At 41.0% G+C, this 20,246-nt stretch overlaps 2 protein-coding genes across 3 annotated transcripts; one reads left to right on the top strand and one right to left on the bottom strand.

The window, feature by feature from the left end:
- The first annotated feature begins 35 nt into the window (after positions 1 to 35).
- Positions 36 to 17,578, top strand: LOC136422602 (uncharacterized). Of its 2 annotated transcripts, none has more exons than XM_066410410.1 (26): positions 36 to 287; positions 677 to 801; positions 1,011 to 1,080; positions 1,315 to 1,399; positions 1,785 to 1,861; positions 2,270 to 2,393; positions 2,908 to 3,028; positions 3,298 to 3,397; positions 3,856 to 3,944; positions 6,788 to 6,887; positions 7,293 to 7,495; positions 7,910 to 7,978; positions 8,551 to 8,712; positions 9,028 to 9,101; positions 9,901 to 10,043; positions 10,220 to 10,277; positions 10,468 to 10,655; positions 11,260 to 11,376; positions 11,771 to 11,928; positions 12,395 to 12,644; positions 13,166 to 13,285; positions 13,721 to 13,936; positions 14,423 to 14,596; positions 15,200 to 15,330; positions 15,673 to 15,904; positions 16,255 to 17,578. In XM_066410410.1, exons 2-26 carry the CDS (start codon positions 698 to 700, stop codon positions 16,495 to 16,497), a joined length of 3,408 nt encoding a protein of 1,135 aa, XP_066266507.1. In that variant the 5' UTR covers positions 36 to 287; positions 677 to 697; the 3' UTR covers positions 16,498 to 17,578. The 2 variants fall into 2 exon arrangements, with proteins under 2 accessions (XP_066266507.1, XP_066266506.1); XM_066410409.1 differs by having other exon boundaries at positions 36 to 365.
- On the bottom strand, positions 16,956 to 20,194 carry LOC136422604 (soma ferritin-like). The gene is made up of 4 exons (XM_066410411.1): positions 19,997 to 20,194; positions 18,809 to 18,943; positions 18,002 to 18,200; positions 16,956 to 17,548 (listed from the first exon to the last, which is right to left on the bottom strand). The coding sequence occupies exons 1-4, from the start codon at positions 20,060 to 20,062 to the stop codon at positions 17,427 to 17,429; spliced, it is 522 nt and encodes a 173-aa protein (XP_066266508.1). The 5' UTR covers positions 20,063 to 20,194; the 3' UTR covers positions 16,956 to 17,426.
- Positions 20,195 to 20,246: the final 52 nt, after the last annotated feature.

The raw sequence follows: 20,246 nt of genomic DNA, 5'->3' as shown, positions 1-20,246 counted from the left end.
TGTATCATGAGACAGCTCAAAGTTGAATTGTGCATGCGAGGCCCACAGGTGTTTTGGAGGTTTGTTCAAGTGTTTTGAAAGGAAACTTTACCGCGGAGTTTGTAATCGTTGCTAGGCCGGCTTTCTCAAGAAACAAGATCATCTTAAAGGATCCTTTCTGAGCCATGTAACAGATATAGGTGTCAGAAGAAGGCCCAGGTGTTTGGATAGGAGGCGGGGTCTCGGATAACTTTTGCTCCGAAGGGGGAGGGGTGCAGCGGCAAAAACGTCTTCAAGTCCAACTCCAAGTAACGTTAAAAGTTTTCATCGTCAAACAGAGACTTTCTTTTGGTTACATTGATGAGGTTTACCGGGAATAAAAGCAGGTATGTTCTTGTAGCCCACATGTACCGTCCATGTATAACAAATATAAGTTTGACCAAGCAGTGAGCACGACCAAGGAGGTGTAAAATCAAGCATTTGTATAATTTGTGTTTCTTTGTCATTTTCATCTTTTCCATCTTTGTTTCACTGTTTAAAGTGTTTTCCCTTTTCTGTGGTTACTTTTGATCATTTGCAAGAACAACACATGTATATAATGAAAAGGTATCAATTTTTTTGTTATTTTTTATTATTTTTAAATTTTTTTATTCAAACTTTATCATACGTAATGGTGCAATCAAACTTGTGTTGACAGCCAATAGACACTAACAACACTATGTCTAAGAAGAAGCGAGCAGAAGACATCTTGGCCTTACAGAAGATGAAGCTCCAGTCCATACAGAGGGAGAGAGAGGCCCTACTGTACGCTGTACAGGACAAGTGAGTAATTATAATAGCCTGGGGTAATATGAAATGGATTTGTGATAAACGATTAACGTTATGCTTATGCATCTTCGGGTCCGTGGATTTAATTTCCTTTATCAGAATCAGCTGGTATACATTTTAATTTGCACCATTGGCATTTGAATATTTTGAATTTGCTTGGGCGTGACTTATATATGTGTTGTTTTTATTGTGTTTGACTGTAGGCAAGATGAACTGACTGATGTGAGGAAAGTCTTGAGGCAGGACAGGCGGGCAAGAGAGGATCTAGTTATGGTGGGTGATTAAAAGCATTTAAGGAACAAACCTTAATTGATTTAACAGCACAATGCATCTTCATATCTGGTCATACTGTGTCACATTGTAAGATTGAGAAAGAGAGAAATGTAATTAATTGTGCGTTCATTCCCTGAAAGTTCTTCTTTTCCCTCTAAATCTATTTTTGAGAGCTTCAAAGAGTACAAGTTAATGAAGTGGTCCATGTGTGATTACTAGTACGTTTTTCCACAGGATCGGTTGAATGGAAGAGCCTTACAAGGAGAGCTGACCAACCTGTATGGACCAGAGGCTGCACCCAGGGCTGTCAGGCAATATGGTACGGAAGAAACTCTGTGCACTGTTTTTGGACATTCTTTACTTCCAATATATAAAGTTATAGTATATTCAGTCTTGAAGGAAGGTCTGTATGAGGGGATCCTATTAGAGGGCCTGAAATAGATGATTCACAGTAAATACAGGCGGATAATGGCAACGGTTAACAATAGATTGACTTATGTCATTGCAGAGTTGTTGGTAACAAATTCATTATGTCCCATTGTATTTATGATTTATGAGGTATCTGGTGGCAAAAGTAAGCTGTGAAAACCGTGGAAATTAGAATAGCTCACTATGCCTCCCTGAAAAAGGCATACACACCCTCTTGAACTTTGAAGTAGAACTATGTGTAAGCTGAATTAGAAAACTTTGTGTTTTCCTCCCAGCTCCCAGTACAGCCCACTCAGACACAGGCAGAGAACCGACACCTCTACTAGATGATATCATGAGCAGAAGACGGCAGGTATGTACTGATGTAGAAGTCTTTAACCTTTAGTCTGCTAAGGTAGCCATTTGGCGCAAAATTTGTATTGGTTTCTGGGTAAGGTAGAAGGGAGAAGGTTAAATCCAGTACTGGGCTTGAATCCCTAGCAGGTGCCTATGTTGTACCCTTGGGAAAGGCACTTAATATGTATTTCCTCACTCCACTGAGGTGAAAATGATTATTAGTACCTAGCTTCGGTTTTGGATGTCCTTTTGGATGGGATGTAAAGGCAAAGGATCTTGAGCGTGTTAAAGATTCCACTGCAGTCCAGTCTTACGCAGCTTGTACTTACTGTACAAAACTGGTATATCATGCCTCAAGGCGGTTTACCAGTTATGCGAAACACCAAAATGCGATGATTTCTGTATATTTTCTCTGTTACTATAGCAACACAGAAACAAACAGTCCGAACAGGAAGTGGAGTTACAACGGCTAATTGATGAAAAACAGAGCATTCTGGACCGGCTGGAGCAGAAGAAGAGGAGGCCAGGAGACGACTGGGACACAACTGGTCAGTCTTGGTTTTATGTCCAACATTTTGGGTGGACAGTTACATAATTTATGTGGGTTGACCACTGCAATGGCATAGGATTCGGCTTGCATTCGAAAGGTCGGGGGTACAATCCCCAGCCGGGCCATACCAAAGACTTGAAAAATGGTACCGGTACATACTGCTTTCTCTGCTTAGCACTCAGCACTTGTACACACTCTACTACCAGTCAACTACACCACGTGCCCCCCCCCACCCCCTATAGAAGTGGCCTGTGTGGTCCAAGGGCTGTAGAAACAGAGAGGGGCACCACCCATTTACAAATGTACATTGGATGGTGTCAGAAGAATTTTGATGATTTACTTAACAGTTGCTTAGATTTTGCACAAATTTCTTACCGAATATGAATCAATATATATCTTTGTTCTCAAATTCTCGGCTTCAATTTTTTTCTGACATAAGAAAAAAAGAGAAGTCTCATGTTTTATTCAGGATATTAGTCAATCCCCAAATGCTCATATTTCGGCACCCACAGTTGAAGAGAGCAGTCACTTCCCCTCCCGCCACAGCACCCAGAGTGCACAGAGCATCGACTCCCTCGTCAGACAGACCAGGGACAACCTACCTGCCATGTCTGCTAACGTCAGAGCTCTCAGGTGAGGACATTTATTACCGCCATGAAAAATGGTGGTACAGTTTTTGGTGTGTTTGTCTGTGTGCGCGTGCGTGTCTAGATTCTGGGTTAAAGAGTGTCACGTTTGCACATTATATTATGGGTATGTGTTTGTCACAACAGACATATACAATTACTGATGCATTGCCTTCATAGTAGGCATTAGACTCTTGTATTGACAAGAACAAAAGGTAAGAATTGTATGACCTCAGTTCACCTTTCATTCAGCAAGGTTGTTTTTTCACTCCATAGAGACTATGTGGAAAACAAGTACCTCAGGAAGAGCCGTCCTTACAACGGAGAGCTGGGATCTGCATCTTATGAGCCTTGGCAAATGAAGGACTTCTTCATGGTGAGGCTTTTCGTTTTTTACTTTTTTAGTTTTTCTTTCAAATTCACCCCTTTAGATTGACATGACTATCCCTAATGTCCCTCATATTCCTTGAAGAAAGCTAACATGGGGTTTTGGCAGTAACAGTTGCTTGTTACAGTATATATATATTGATTCTGATATCTACATAATGTGAACATTTTCCACTATGAAATGTAAGAAATTGTTATCAATTCTGAGGTGAAAATCACACTGCAGCCCACAAGGTCCTCTTTGACATCTGATATACATGTGTCAATGTTTTCTGTCACCCATGTTATTTTGCGGTTAACTGCATGGAACATGCTAGAGAAGTCAGGGCTACCAGTTTGGAGTGCTGCGTACACAAATGTGCCATCAGGTATTGGTACAGAGGTTTAGGTACAGGTTGGATCTTTTCAAAATATAAATTGAAGTCTGATTTCCACCATTTTCTACAGGTGCGGGACATTGTTGAGGAACTTGTAGATGTTGCTCTGGACCAGTTCTTCAGAAGAAAAGACCCTGATGTCTTGTTGGACACCTACGAGTATCCTTTTGTTCATCTTGAATCAAAATTAGGACATATTGATAACTATGATATTATCAGAAATATTTAATGATTTTTACCAGTCTCTCTGAATCAGTCAAGCACACAATTGACTTAGGGTGTATCAATTCTTTTTTGTTTTTTTTACCACAGCTAATAATTCTCTACTTTGTTGTAACCTCAACTGTCCCAATTTTGCCTACTACCACATAAAACTTAAAAAAACGGTGAATTTAAAGAGATTTACTAGGTGCAGCATAAGTTATTTCAGAGGTATACACAGATATCCAGATGTTCAAGATATGCTTGAGGTTCCGGTTCGGAATTGTTTTGACCAAGGACCTAAGTAGTGCGTGAAGATAAGACGCAAATCCTAGGTTTTCTCGTTAGTTTTGGCTCCCGATTTTTCGGCTATCGCTATAGCAGTGCGTTATCTTTTATATTTCCTGAAAAACCCGATCTTCGTAGCGTTTTACGGTTTCCGAGTTTTGGTCGTCCGCGGGTACTTCCTGGTATTAGTGCGCGATGACGGTAACGCGGCTTTGTCGCCTGATTACCCGAATCGTGCGTTCTATGTGCGTTTTGCGTGGTTTCGCACCATCGGGGATTGCGGAAAACGTATCCTCACGATTTTTTTCATTTTTCCTAATTGCACAGACAGAATGATGACCTTTATTTCCATATCAGCCATTATCCTAGGAAAACTTTTATTTTCCTTCCAGCGGCCTTGGAAGAATGCCCTAAAAATAGCAGTTTTGGGGATGAAAATTCCTTTTAGTGACGGTTTTCACTAAAAATGACATTTCCACAGAAAATATCAAATTTGTCTGTCGTTCGAAGATAAGTCACCCCTATCCATCAGAAACATTGAATCGGCCGAAAAGGGATGTTTGGAAAAGCGCTATTGCCTTTCTGGGAACGAGTCAGGTCGGCCCCGAATTAAAAAAAAAACTCCGAACCGAGACCTTAAAGAGGCATAAAATCTTAATTAATGACGTCATAGGTGCCGTAATATTATTGCATATTGACGTCTTTATCCAAGGCTTGAAGATTCTGAAAAAAACATTCCATAATTCTGCCTTTTTTCCGTTCCAAAGGCAGTACTATTCATATCTGGGCTTTGGTGCCTCCCTCCCTCATAATCCCCCCCCCCCCCCGACACAGCATGCAATGTCAAATTAAGGCTTCCCTCACGTGTACGCTGTTCATTCAGTCGCTTTGATTACGGCGGCGATTGATATAAGTTAGGCACTGGATTTGACTGTAGGCATAAATTTGGTACACTCTCTTCGTATTTTTACCTAAGGAGGGATAGTACGCAAAGTTTAGGTAAATTAAGCGCTATTTAAGAGGAAACTGGGAAATCGAATGTTAAGTTCCTTGCTCCTAGAAGCCTTAACTTTTTTTCGCTTTGTTGGTGCCAAATAGTAGTCTGATAGGTTCTCCACGCACCCATAAAGATTTTATCACTCTACCCGCTTCCTTCTCCGTCAATTTCACCGATAATGGGTTCTGACTGGCAAAAGAATGGTGCATTTCACACATTTGGTGTGCCTTGCGCTTCTTAAGAGGACATTCACGGCACAATTCTACAAATTCGACGTCGGACGACTTTGATTTGGAAAGCGCAAATCCTGTGCTACCACTTCATGTCAAAATCTGTGATTTTCATCGGTGCAATCAAGCGCGACGAACCAAAACGCAATCCCACTGTGATTCCCGTGACGTCACTTCGTGACGTCATCCTTATATTCGCTTTTAGAAGGTCTAGCGTTAAGTGTGAGGCCCAGAAACGACGGAACTGCCATAGATATCGTCGGCCGCGGACCCGTGAAGATTTTCCCGCCGGTTTTGCATGTTTTCCGTAAGGCGCTTTGATAGTAGCTTACATTTTTCATTGCTCTTTCTGATTGTGACGTCAATGTTCTGTCAGGGTTTGAATATGCGGCAAATGTCGAGGGAGCGCTGTATTTTCTATATGGCTTTAAGCATGTCCTGCGGGAAAAGTGACCATCGCAGCCAAGTGAAATTTGGATATATGGTAGATGGAATCTTTCTGAAGTCTGGGGTGAAATTTTTATGACAGAATATGCAAATTAAGGTTCCGGTTCGGAATTGTTTTGACCAAGGACCTAAGTAGTGCGTGAAGATAAGACGCAAATCCTAGGTTTTCTCGTTAGTTTTGGCTCCCGATTTTTCGGCTATCGCTATAGTAGTGCGTTATCTTTTATATTTCCTGAAAAACCCGATCTTCGTAGCGTTTTACGGTTTCCGAGTTTTGGTCGTCCGCGGGTACTTCCTGGTATTAGTGCGCGATGACGGTAACGCGGCTTTGTCGCCTGATTACCCGAATCGTGCGTTCTATGTGCGTTTTGCGTGGTTTCGCACCATCGGGGATTGCGGAAAACGTATCCTCACGATTTTTTTCATTTTTCCTAATTGCACAGACAGAATGATGACCTTTATTTCCATATCAGCCATTATCCTAGGAAAACTTTTATTTTCCTTCCAGCGGCCTTGGAAGAATGCCCTAAAAATAGCAGTTTTGGGGATGAAAATTCCTTTTAGTGACGGTTTTCACTAAAAATGACATTTCCACAGAAAATATCAAATTTGTCTGTCGTTCGAAGATAAGTCACCCCTATCCATCAGAAACATTGAATCGGCCGAAAAGGGATGTTTGGAAAAGCGCTATTGCCTTTCTGGGAACGAGTCAGGTCGGCCCCGAATTAAAAAAAAAACTCCGAACCGAGACCTTGAGAAGGCTTAATGATCTATCTTAAATTTCTTAATACCACTTAGCCTGCTTTGATTTTGCCAGTTGACTTAACTTGTCCTCCCAGCCAGCTGTATGAGTTAGACAAGAAGGACCTGGAGAACTCAGTCATGGCAGTCTCCCGCAGGAGAGCAGCTATACTCATCGCAGAGGAGTTCATCATAGAGGTGGGATTAGATATATGTTTAATACCAGGGCTTAAAATAACCCAAAAATGAATTCCAAAATGTAGCAGAAAAGATTTTGTAACCTGAAAGTATGCAGAATAGTATGAAAGTATATTAAGAACCACATATTGCAGAAAGAAGAAACCAAAGACATGCATGCACTGGAAATCTTGAAATGTTGGTAGTGTTTTTAATTTTGCCTTTGTTTTGGTGACGTTTTTACTGTAAATTCATGACACCCCGAATATGCATTTCCAGTGTATTACTACTGTACTACAGCATCGTTCCAACTGCAGGCTTAAAACACTGCAAAAACCTCCTTTACTCTTCTACTACAGAATTGAGTACCTGCAAAAATAAGAGAATTTGCAGTAAAGGCTGACCATTGTTCCATGTTTATGCCAGGTGACTCGTGAGATGACCAGAGACACAGCGGAGGAGCTCCGACACATCCACGAGATGTCACGCGCGATGGGACAGGATCTCGTCGTCAACTCCACGGAGAACGTCACAACAGGAATACCAGAAGGTCGCGACCCCGATGACCCGGCCTATGACCTTGTGACCCGGGGAGTCACTCACATGACCAGCGAAAGAAAGAGACTTAGGTAGGAATAGGCCTTGGTTGAAACATTTACCTCTCAACTAAAGATACACTTACGGTAGATTAGTCATTCTCAGTTGAGGTGAAGCAGTATATGGCTCACCACTATTCTTCTTGATAAGTGTGCTGGGTTCTTCTACATGCAGAGGTTTGATGCCTGAAGCTTCCCCATACAAAGGCTTTACATCACCATCCGGTAGGACGAATGCCCCCACAATCATGGCCAAGCAGGGTTTAAACCTCCATCCTCTGAATCCATAGAATTTCAACCATTTAAGTTACAATGTACATTTCTTTGCAGTTGTATATAGTGTACTTCTCTTTAAAATCAAGGGGATTGTATAGCATTGTGTTAAACACTCTGTCACTATTTTTCTTGTCTTCTGTAAGTTAAATCGTTTTCTATTCCTTTCCTCAGAAAGGAACAATGGAATCACACCCAGCATCTCCATATGCTGGGAGAGACTGTCACAGAGGACGATGAAAGGTAAGAATAAGAGAACTCTGAATGTTCAGGGAGGGAAGTTTACATGTTGAAATTTTTTAAATGTTGACTGTCGATTATTGTCAATGCAGGTTCTCTTACATTATCATTCATAAATTTGACGTATGATGTTTTAATACTACATGTACATGTACATGTACAATGTATATCTTTTCTGCATCTTTTGCTGCATTTTCAAGGATGGTCTTTCAAGGTAACTTGTGTATATCATCTGCACGTTTTATTTCAAACATTTTTCTACATCCCAATAAAGCTTGGGAAAGGCACTTTGAAAATGGCATAGGAGATATTCCCAAGCAGCTTTCACAATGCCTACTTCTCTTATTGGGGCAGTTAGTCCTCACTCTCTGTGACTCAAACTTGTCTTATTATTTTTTTAAATTTAGTCATGATATTTCTGACTTAGGGAGAAGAGATGTAGTTCATATGTAACCCGTAACCTTGAAGTGGCCCTCAGGTCTTGTTATATGCTGACTATTGTCACTTTGAGTCAAAGTTTGACTAAAAAAAAGATATCGTCTTTTAATGAATTTGCTCTCTTTCCTTTGTTATAGCCCAGAAGAGGGAGACATTACGACCTTGAACTACCTTCACCTTCTGCCCATGAAGCTGAGAGAGTCGGATAAGTTACAAGACATCTTCCAGAACTACAGCCAAGAGGAGGCGCAGCACTTCAAGAAGATGGTGCCAGATGTGCTGGTCACCTTCAAAATCAGGTGCTGTATCTTTGACACCATATGTACATAATAACCTCAACGAAATGGGTGGTACTTTGGGTATGTTTGTCTGTTTTTGCTTCTTCAGTTATGTATTTCCATATGGAAGTCATGTTCACTGCAAACTCACTCAGACTGACAGGATCTACGTCCCTACTCCGCAGACATTCCAGGTCATGGGGTCATTGGAAGATCATAGGTCTACTAGTTTTTGGTGTAACTGTTTGTGTATGTTTGGAAATCTATACTGTGTCAGTTTATAGGATATGTGATTCTGATGCAGGTATAATATTTGTTATTGTTCTATCTATACAGTAAGAGGATGCAGGGTATCTCCAGTGCTGCTCTATCTCCAGACCAGAGACTTCTAGCCGTGGGAAGTGTACATGGTAAGAATCAAACTTACATGCAACTATTACATGCAATTATATACTATGGGGCAGTGTTTCTGCCCGACTGATTGTTGAAGGCTGTACTGGACCGTTTGCTTCGGTGGCACAAGCTTCCTAGGATATCGGGGGCTGCTTGAGGAGGCCCTGGTAAACTGGGCTGAAATTTCCACTTTTGTGAGTGAGTGAGTGAGTGAGTGAGTGAGTGAGTGAGTGAGTGAGTGAGTGAGTGAGTGAGTGTGTGAGCGTGGCTTGTAACCAGCTGTCAGCCAATCAGAGAAAAGGCTTTACGTAAAGAAAACATTAGCCATTTCTCTTATTGCCTGACAGCTGGTTAGGCACTACCTACAAAAGTGGAAACCTCAGCCTGGTTTAGCAGAGCCTCCAAAGGGTACATTTGTATATTGTATAGGCTTCAGGCCAGGCTCTGTGTATGAGAATGAGTGAACCAAAGTGTTAATTACCCCAAAAATAGTTACTCAAGCAACTGGATAAAATGTTGAAACAGTCAGACGTTTCAGACAGCTTCCGCTGTCTTTTGTCAGTGACTAAGGATAGGACTGGAAAACCAGTCTGGAAAATTGTCTTAACCTCATTAACATATCTATTCAGAGTTTTGGTATAAAACCTGGTTTTCCAGTCCTATCCTTAGTCACTGACGAAAGAGAGCGGATGCTGTCTGAAACGTCTGACTGTTTCAACATTTTATTCAGTTGCTTGAGTAACTGTTTTTGGCGTATCTTATCACCTGGATGTCTAACCTTCATCAACGTATCAAACTGGTGATTGTCCATCCCAGGTGACATCATGGTGTATGATGTGTGGATGGAGCCTGTGCCTCGACCCATCAGGGAGATCAGGAACGAGGGGACGTCAGACGACGAGGTCCTGCACATCTACTGGAGTCTGGACGGGACCAGAATCATCACGATCAATGAGACAGTAAGTCAACAATTTAGCTACACAGAAATTGATTAACTGTTCGAGTCAATGAGAAAAAGCTGAGGGACCACCGAAATGTGGCCACAATGGCCTGGTGGTCCTTATGCGGAGGTGGTCACTAGCTCAGCTTTGACCACTGCACTCATGATCATCTTCCTTTTCTTTCTTCACTTCAGGGTGTCTTACTGGTCTGGTCCATTCAGTCTGGAGGGGTGCACAAAGAAGACATCAAAGGTAAAAACTGCAGCACTCTGTGTATGATGAAATTGTTGAGGCATGCCAGGTCATAAATATAACTTTTAGTGGACTACATTTCATTATCTGCAAATTTTCTTTTGGTGCATTACCAAGTTTTATCACACGTTGCTTCACTCATTAAATCATCCATCGCCATCTGCTACTGAGTTTGACCTTTGTTACTCAGCACTTGACCTTGAGAAGGACAGCGACGGTGTCTTCCCGGCAGAGTTGAGCCAGCTGCTGGTCATGGATGTGGACGAAGACGACTTCAACTTCATGGAGGGGCCTTTCTTTGAGAACCAGGTTCAGACGGGTAGATTCGCTCCCACAGCGGCTGCCTTTCACCCGTCTACAACTCTTTTTGGAACACAGGTACAGTACAGTATTGTATTAGGGGCATCCACTAGATAGCTTTAAACAATGCTTGCAGTTACATGTAGATTTGCAGGTTAGGTCGTTCAGTGTAATTTACTAGTAACCAGTTGCTGCCACATCATGTGCCTGCAAAGCTTGTGTGTTATGTCGAAGGGCGGTTATACCAGCTATGCATGTACAGATTCGGATACAAGAAACAGCTCCTTTCCACTAGAAGCTGCAACCGATGAGCAAAAATTTGACAGATCACACAATGAATCTCGTAGATAAAGTCCAAATTCTTTTACGTTTTGTGTGTTTTTATGTCTTTTAAATGACTGTACATCATGAATCCTTTTCCAATTGTAAAATCAAGAGTCACACAACTCCAATCTTGGTTCTCAACATTCCTATGAAACTATGAAACTTAAGAAGCATTCGTGATATTTTGTACTGGACAGAATTGCTTTCTTTTTTCGATCAGTAAGATGTGTCTTTTAATCTAGATACATACAATGACTGACATGTAGTACATGTAAATGCACATCAATTCTGTATTGTTTAAGATCAATCTTTTTTTAAAGCAAGAAATAAGCAATCACATTTTATGGCTTTCCTTCAGAGTGACCTGGTGATTTGCCTTGAGAACGGAGACATCCTGAAGTGTGATGCAGAGAAACTGATGCTGGGGGACACGAAGATCAACAAGCTGACCACACCTAGAGTGGTCAGTGAGAAGGTAGGCATTATAGTATAAACCAATCCCATATCCCAATGTACCTCTGTCAAAACATAGAAATGCAAAAATACAAGTATAAGATAAAAATATAAAAATTTGATGGACATGCAGCTACTTTCTCATTGGTTATGCTACATTGTACATAACAATCATTTAGAATATCCTAACACTTTAAAACTGGACTAACATCTACTAACCAAGGTACATAATTCTGCCACCCTGAAAAGATACATGTACATCCAAACAGATCTCCAACTCAACGTCCACCAGTATAATGCACACCTGGGGGTACTGCACAAGAGATCTCTCAGAACCACTGTTTTTCAAAGTGGCGGATCTATGTAACCCAGATTAATGTTAATGGAGGTTAAATCTCTGAAATTATCATCCCCAGCTCCAGACGGGTGAGTGGAATAGTCTAGGTAACGGGATGGAGGCGGAACTTCTGCGTGCTCACCAGTTCCCTGTCATGCTGATGGGAAACATTCACAACAATGGAGACCTCGTCACAGTGGACACCAAGGGATACATCTTCCACTGGAAGTACAAAAGGTACTGTGTATCTTGAAATACTCACTGCAGTTTTATATTCATTGTTTTTGCGGTCTGCAGATTCATGACACCGAGGGTATACATCTGCAATGTATCACTACTGTACTACAGAATTGTTTCAACCGCAAACTTAAAACACTGCGAAAATCTCTGTTACCACAAGATTGATACATTACTAATTCTGCCAACTCTGAACTCCACTTCCTGTCTCAACCTTCACTTCCAGTCAGTCTGGGAGGAGACTTGCACTTCTCTTCCTGTTACTCTTTGGTGAGACATACATGTACCTACATGTTGTATATATAGCTTATGGAAATAACTGAGGAAACACAGAAAGACAAACAGACACACCAAAAACAATACCTCCAAGGTGATAAGAATAGGTGAAACTTTAGATTGTGTCTAATCTCTAATCTAATTTGAATTTAGCATAACATATTCCTTTTATGTAATGTGCACTCTACAGGAGACATATCAGCAGCTACGACTGGTTCGTACCCTTCAAGAAGTACCGCTTGGAAACCGCTGAGAGGACGTTTACCCCAACCTCCAACATACAACCCAAAATCATTTACACCGACGTGCAGAAAAAAGAGAAGCAGGAAAAGAGTCGTCAGGATCTTGCAAGGGAGAGAGACAAAGCGGAAGACAACATCGCGTTGCTGGGGTTAGAAGATCCATGGCATCGAGACTACCTACCCGGAAAAGACCTCGTTGTTAGTTGTGTTTTTCTTCTATTCTTCTTTGTCTACTAGTGTCTCAGCTGTATAATTTGACTTTCAGCTGTTTGAACATGATTTCTTTACACTCATTGTCTTTCCCAAGAAGGTTGTGTTTTTCAGTTCTGTTTGTGTGTTTGTGGACAGCATAACTCTAGAAGCTGTGTACGGATATTTTGTATGTGTAATATTTGTATGATATTTGGTATAGGTGATATAGATGTTGGCAAGACTAAGGATCAGTTTAATCAGTAACAATTGAGCGGCCTTTCTTCGTAAATCGATGGCAACATCAGGCTCTGATGAAATGATTTTAAAAAAAATGAAAAATAAAAGTTTAATCATGGGCTTCCTAGCAGCTTTTTATGGTACTACAGCAGAAATTCCCATTATAATATCTCATGTTCTGGACATCCAATGGCTTCTATTAAGTATACATTGTTCAAAGATGAAAGCTCTTGTTCCATGTTAGTATAAAAAGATTTGATGTTCTAACAAAGAGTGTTATCCCATACCAGACAACCATCTACAAGCCCACAGACGTGACCCAGGCTGGAGCGTTGTTCCATATAATCTCTAGGTACCAGTCCACTGGACAGCTGTCTACATACATGACCAGGTTATACAAACCTAAAAAGGTGAGAAGTTGAGAGGAGTATTTTTTTGTCTTGTAATTTTCTAAAGATCGCCAATTTTATTAAAGTCTTGTGGTAGTTCATCAAAAGCTCATAACTCTGTGAAATATTTAGAGTTTTCCATATGTCTTGTTCAATTGTAGTTCATAGATTATACAAATAATTGCACACAAACATTTAGACACACTGAGAACAAAGCCTCCATAATAAACGGAGGCCAAAAAAAATTGATGTAGTGCATTAATTATGGAGTATGTTACTAGTTGACAAGGAAGTAAGATAATCACAACCAATCTATGAAGTACTTGGCTAGTTTCAGTAAATCAATATCAATTTCATATCATAGATAGAATAGGTTCGGTGTTGCTCTGTAATTCATATCTAGAGGTAAGCTTGTTAAACTTTGTTTTTCAACCTATTTTACATTATTTTCTCAAGCTCCCTGCAAGCCGCATTCTCAGCTGCAGGTTCAACACCACCGGGACAGAGATCTTCTTCATGCTCTTGTACCCGGAGCACCCTCCCAAGGATCCCCACGTGACCTTTGTGAGTGTTGATGTGGTCACCATGGAGATGACGAGACTGAGGATTGATCACAACCTCACAGACACAGAGTTTGAGCGATGCGTCGCTGGGAATGCAGCATACTTTGATGTGAGATTTTGTTTGTCAAGAGTTATCTGCTTTGTGACTTAAGTCTATGTCTGTGTCACACACTCAGGACCTTCCCTTGACTTTGCTCCTGACCACTCCCTAACCAAGGTCGGCGCTTGGTTGAAAGTAGCACGGAATCCATTGTATTCTAGGTTAAGTTTGCTCCTCTGATTGCACCTAAAAAGAAGATGACTTTCCTGATTTAATTTTTAAAAATTTATAGTCGGATGGTGCAGACAACTTTTAAAGACACATAGCAGGCCAACTCCCAACCACAGATTACTTTGCTCTGGACTAACTCCCAACCATGGTCTAGAGTACATGTAGGTTGGGAGGCCATGGTCGGCAATGTGTGACAGGGGCTTAAAACTTACTATTACAAATTAGTGTATATAAATCATGCCAAAATGGTTTGAACAGATTTTCTCAGGTTGTTGTTTGTTGTCAATACACCTTATACAGTTTTGATTTCTTTCATTTCAATAGGTTACGAGGCCCCACGATGTGACAGGGTCTGAGTACATCGTTGCAGTGATCTGTGGCACTGTGGTCGGGTTCTCTGTGAACACAGGCAGCTACGTCCTGGGGACCCGACAGGACTTCACTGGCTGCAGGCTGAATCCTAAGGAAATCAACTGGCCTGCTGGGACAGACATCAGGGTAGGAGCTAGTTTATCAAACTGGATGGTATCTAGATCTATCAAGCTAGATTGTATCTAGATTTGTTAAGCTAAATGTTATGTAGCTCTATCATTTAATAGTATCTAGATTTTTCAAGCTCAATGGTATCTGGATCTATCGAGCTAAATGGTATCTAGATCTTTCAAGCTAAATGGTACCTAGATCTATCAAGGTAAATCGTATCTAGGTCTATCAAGCTAAATGGTATCTAGATCTGTTAATATTTATTTATTATTTAGTTTTATTTACTCACTGGCCCATAGTTAAGCAATATTAGCTTAATGTTAAGCTGAATGGTCTTTCGATTTGTCAAGCTAAAAAGTATCATATATATATATATACTATATATATATATACTATATGTATTGAGTTGAGTGGTATCTAGATCTTTTAAGCTAAATGGTATCTAGATGTATCAAGCTAAAAATGGTATCTAGATCTATCATGACAAGCTTAAGTGGTATCGAGATCTATCAAGGTAGATTCTAGCACCAAATATTGAAATGGTATCCAACTTCTATTTCAGTTCATGTTTGTATGTTAGATTTCTACATCCAACATGTCCATGTTTTGTGGTCCCAGGTTGCTGATGTCCATGGAACGTTCATGCTCCTGTCCTACATGAAGAAACAGAACTTTGTGTCCGTCCTGAAGCTTCAGGATAAGAACCCCAGCAGCACCAGGCAGAGGATGTGGGAGGCCTACAAGCTGTGGTCAGTCCCCTCAAATGTGTTATTAACACAGTTCTGATTAAAGATACTAGAGTGGTACAATAAAGATGTTTCAATCGTTCAGACCCTTGTAGTGACCAGTGACACATAGGGCAGCAAGTTTCCTTGCTGAGAGAGTTTCAGTAGCAGTGTATATTTTTACAGTGAGGGGTCGCCAGCCCTTCCCATTTAACGTGCACAAGGCACCTCAAACACGGGACCCCCATTTTACATCCCTTCCAAAAGACAGGTGCATCCCCAACCGACATTGCGACCTGCTAGGGATTCGAACCCAGAACCTTAGATGCTTAAAAGTCAATAACCCTGACCACTATGTCCCTCCAGGTCTGATGTGTACCAGCCACAGCGATGGCGGCAGGAGCAGACCATGCGGCACCAGCACTGGGCGCTGTCGGGGCGAACGTACGTCGACGCAGAACTGTACGCGAGACATCTTCTCTACGAGATGATGGACCGCGCCATTCAGCAGCAGGATGGGAAGTACCATCCCGACGAGGTCCTCGCGTACAAGAAGGAAGACAAGAGGACCCTGCAGGAGATGATCCTCGGAGTGCAGGTACCAGTGTTTTCTCTATCTGGGTTTCAACATTCAAGTTGCACATCTGGAGTGAAAGCACGTCTAACCCCTGCAAGACAGGGAGCAACAGATGATTGACCGGTTACTGTATATCTTGAAATATTTGTTGTGGTTTTGTGTGTATTGTTTCCTTTTCAGTGTGTCTGTTTGTCTTTCTGAATCATGTACCAGAACCGTAATGAGTAATTTGTCAACCTTGTGGCGACAAATGACAGACATTCCAGGTCAATGAGAGAGCCTACTACTTATGCTATGAGACTGTCATGGAAGGAATCTCAATATCTTTAGCCCCTACCAGATTGTTTTTAGATTCTCCATCTTTGTTTCAGTTCCCGCGATCAGCGTCAGTCTCCCCTGCCCCCACCCCACAGGCTTCGCGTCTTCCCACAGCGGGCTCAAAGGTCAGTACACAGCCAATCAGCAAGGCTCCGTCTCGACAGCCCACCCAGTCGAAGTCTGGGGGGTCCAAACAACCTAGCGGAATCGGTGGGAACTCCAGGCAAGCTACAAGAGGAGGGCAATCACAGTCTGGAGGAAACACGGGGAATTCAAGAAGGCCATCACAGAGATAGTCATGTGTACAGCACTCTTCCATAGAGTTTTAAAGGAAATATCAGGAAATTCATAAACAGGGCATCGGAATGACTGAATGTATTTTATTGTGCATGTAACGATATGAACCTACTGATATTGTGCTGTAATTACTTTTGATGTTTTTTCTATAAATATACAGTACAATACTGTTATAATTTTGTAAATGTGCTGCTGCTTTGGGGAATATTTTAGCACACTATGAGATGTTTTATATCAAGAAGTACATGATTGTGTAATGTTAGCATTTTCATTAGCCCAAGTCTTACATTGTATATATGTGCTATGTTTTTTTTATGTGGAACCTTGTTACATATCTTCATGTTTGATATTTGAGATGTAGATTTGTACCTACCTTAAGACAGGACAAGTTGTACAAGTAACATTCAAAGGACTAGCTGCTGACAAAGTAAAGAAGTCACAACAACAGGAGAAAAAGTTTGTGTGTGAAATAACAGTCATCTTTTAATCCCATCTTGAAGTACATGTATATAGTTTTAGCACCATGTTACAACCACTTGGACCTCAAACCTTTTACCACAAGTTAACGTATGTGAAAAAAATGATGGTAGATTATCATGGTGTGATCCTACTTATGTTCTACTCCCACAACTTTCCTAGTTTGTTAGGACACAACAGCATTCCTAACAAGTGTGTGTGAAAATGTTTCCATGTTAATGATTAGGGACACTCAGCCATATTGCCAGGGAAACTCCCATTACTTTATATGATAATCAAGTGGAATGTATCACAGCTTTTGGTCCCATGGCACTCACAAATTTCCTATCACAAAATACATGACTATACTATGTGGTAACAAGAATAAATACATCCCAGCAAAAATAGACATTCAAGTACTGCATTCTGTCCCAGACTCTTGGCTTGTTCTGGTTTGAATGTATTTGTTTTTCTACTCCTTTCCAAGGCCACGGTCAAACATGTACACCCCCAAACCCGACCCACAGCGTTTCAGGTTGGTGAGGTGGTCACCTATAGTCTTGATGTTGTCTACTTGGGTATGCAGGAAAGTATCTGTGGAAAAATAAAGGACAAGTTACGACATATACATGTACTGGCTATTCCGAGAAAAAATAGGAAAAGATGCTTAGCAGAGAATTAGTGGTTAGGTTGGGATTCAAACCACCAATCTTGTAGTCCAGAGAAAGATTGATAAATCGAAAGCTTTCTCAGCAAGAAGGCTTTCAGGCTACAACAATCAAAATTGTTGGTTTTCGGAAATTCTTAAGTGAAACTTTAGCAAGAGGACATCATGAAAACAAGGGGCTGGGAGGAAAACTTGCATCTGACTGTTCACTCACTAAAACTCTTCACGCCAAGATACAGACTTACTCTGCTTTCATGTTGATATTCCAATCTAGCATTTTAAAGGTTTAGAATCAGAGAACCAAGAAATTAAATTGGTGTGGACTTAGAGTCTATGTCTATCTGAAACAATTTCAATGTGAAGGGACGTCGCAAACTTACCCTCTATAAAGTCTGAGGTATGTTCGTCGTCGTGTTTGTGTGCCAGTTCGTACACGTCCAGCATGCTCTGGTTCAGCTCCTTCTCCAGAGCCAGCGCCGTCTCCAGGGCCTCCTGAGGACTGCCCCACGAGTCCTGCGGGGGTTTGGGGATGTCCATCAGGACCACACGCCCACCACGCTCGGTCTGGTGATGGTGCCACTGCAAGGTACAGTTAAAGAATTAAAGTCCCTTCCTACACAATATAGGGTATACTGTACATTCGCTTACTTTCATGGAGGTTTTATTTTGTAGTAGGAGGGGAAGGAGGAATTTGCAGTGTTTTCATATGCTGCAGTTCCTTATTTGTCAAAATGATTCTGTGTAAATGTAAGCTATACAAATGTATGTATTCAAGTAACAGGATATCCATGCTTGAGGCCATTTAGGAAACTTTGAGTATGTGTTTCTTTTGCCTTCACTTTTCACACAGCACAACACCTCAAACAAAAAAGGTTTCAATCTGATCGAAATCTCCTTGCACAAACATTAAGCTTTTTGGAATTTAATTTGAATTGGTGGAGATACCAACCAGTATATTTACCAGGGGAATACACCCCAGGTCAGGAAACTGGTCTTTGTTATGGTTTGTAAATTAGTAGTAGTTTGAAATTATACCTTAAAATACTACAGTAACTAGTAATATAAATGATAAAAGATTTGGATCAAGTTATGGCTATGCTACTTAATGACCCTTAATATAAGTTGTCATTGCATGGTGTCAACATGCATGATTTACATGTATGTAATGTAATGTTAAGTATACTTACTTTCTGTCCAAATTCTTTCTTCTGATCAGACAGTCCCTTAAAGAACTTCTGCAGTCCTGATAAGGCAACATCATCCCTGTCAAAGTAGATGTACAGAGAGGTGTAGGTGTAGGATGCTGCATGCTCCTTGTTGGCCTACAAATACACAAAAAGATAGGTATTAAAGTCAACTCAGTATTCCGACAAGTACCCTAAGATAACCACCTTAAAAACGTGTGTCAAAGAGGCCTTCTCAACATCTTGAACACCTGGATGTTACTATGATAAAGCTCTTTAAATTGCCCTTTTTTAAAAATGGAAGTCTAAGGATACCCAGTGGAATAACGCAAGTTGGCGTTAATGTTATACAATTAAAAGGCCAAAAATCATCTCTTCTTAAAGTATAACTCAAGACATCCACAAATAACCTTAGTGGAAGGCTTGGATATGGCATTAACAAATGTTCATTTTGTGTCTCATCCTTTATTTCCCTTTATCTATTCCTACCGGTCACTTGTTTTATAACTAACATATCTATGCACATTTACTGCTGATAATCCAATTTCTATTAGGCTTAGCAAGAAAAGGAGGCGGCACAAGTAAACAAAATGAAGGATTCGTGTTTGAAAGCTGTCACGTTGATAACAGATTAGTTTGAAAGGTGTACAGTGTATGAAGATAACGCCCCATGCACTCTTTACACACACACATTCCTTACTTGAATTATTTGTTGACTTGTGCTATTATATCCCTTCCCTTTGTTTGTTCACGAACACCAGTGCCCAACACCTTACTAGTACTTTACTTAGACCTTTAATATATCCTAAAAAAATGTTTCCCAGGGTCTATTGAGCCTTGGAAATTTGGCCTTGGAGCCGAGGAGCAGGCCTGTGTGACATGTGTAGGCCCTGGAAACAGCCTGGCCGAGGACAATAAATGTCCTTGGCCTGGTCCCGGCATTTAGGCCAGCTACCCTCGGGTTCATATCCCCAAACTCAGATTTTCAGAGTGAGACCTTCCTTCCTTCCAGTTTGATTTCATCTAAACATTGCCTTATCTACAGATAAAAAATACAGGTACAGAAAACCCTAAACAGTTTATACTGGGCCCCTTCCCAGCATGACCCGTGGGAAACATACCAAGTCTTTTGTGCAAAATTTTCAGAACAACAGAAGCTGAAAACAACAACGCCACCATCTTAAAAGTTACCTGCTTATTGACAGCGGCTTCCGTCTCTGGGTGGTAGTTCTGACGAATTTGCGATTCCTGAGACATCCTGGAAAGATCTGGGGGCTTAATTAAAAGTCAGAAGTCCGTGAGAAAAACTATGATGAGTATTGGATTGGATACCACCCACTGCTCTCACACAATCAATTTGGATTTGCAACGTGGTCAAACCATTCATGTTGGAGGGGTGGAATAACAAGTAGTTTTTACAGAATATGGTGCCTACAAGATT

Source organism: Branchiostoma lanceolatum, chromosome 17 (genome assembly GCF_035083965.1).
Source record: "Branchiostoma lanceolatum isolate klBraLanc5 chromosome 17, klBraLanc5.hap2, whole genome shotgun sequence".
In the NCBI taxonomy this organism is placed as follows: domain Eukaryota; kingdom Metazoa; phylum Chordata; class Leptocardii; order Amphioxiformes; family Branchiostomatidae; genus Branchiostoma; species Branchiostoma lanceolatum.
This window is presented reverse-complemented; position numbering and strand designations above follow the sequence as displayed.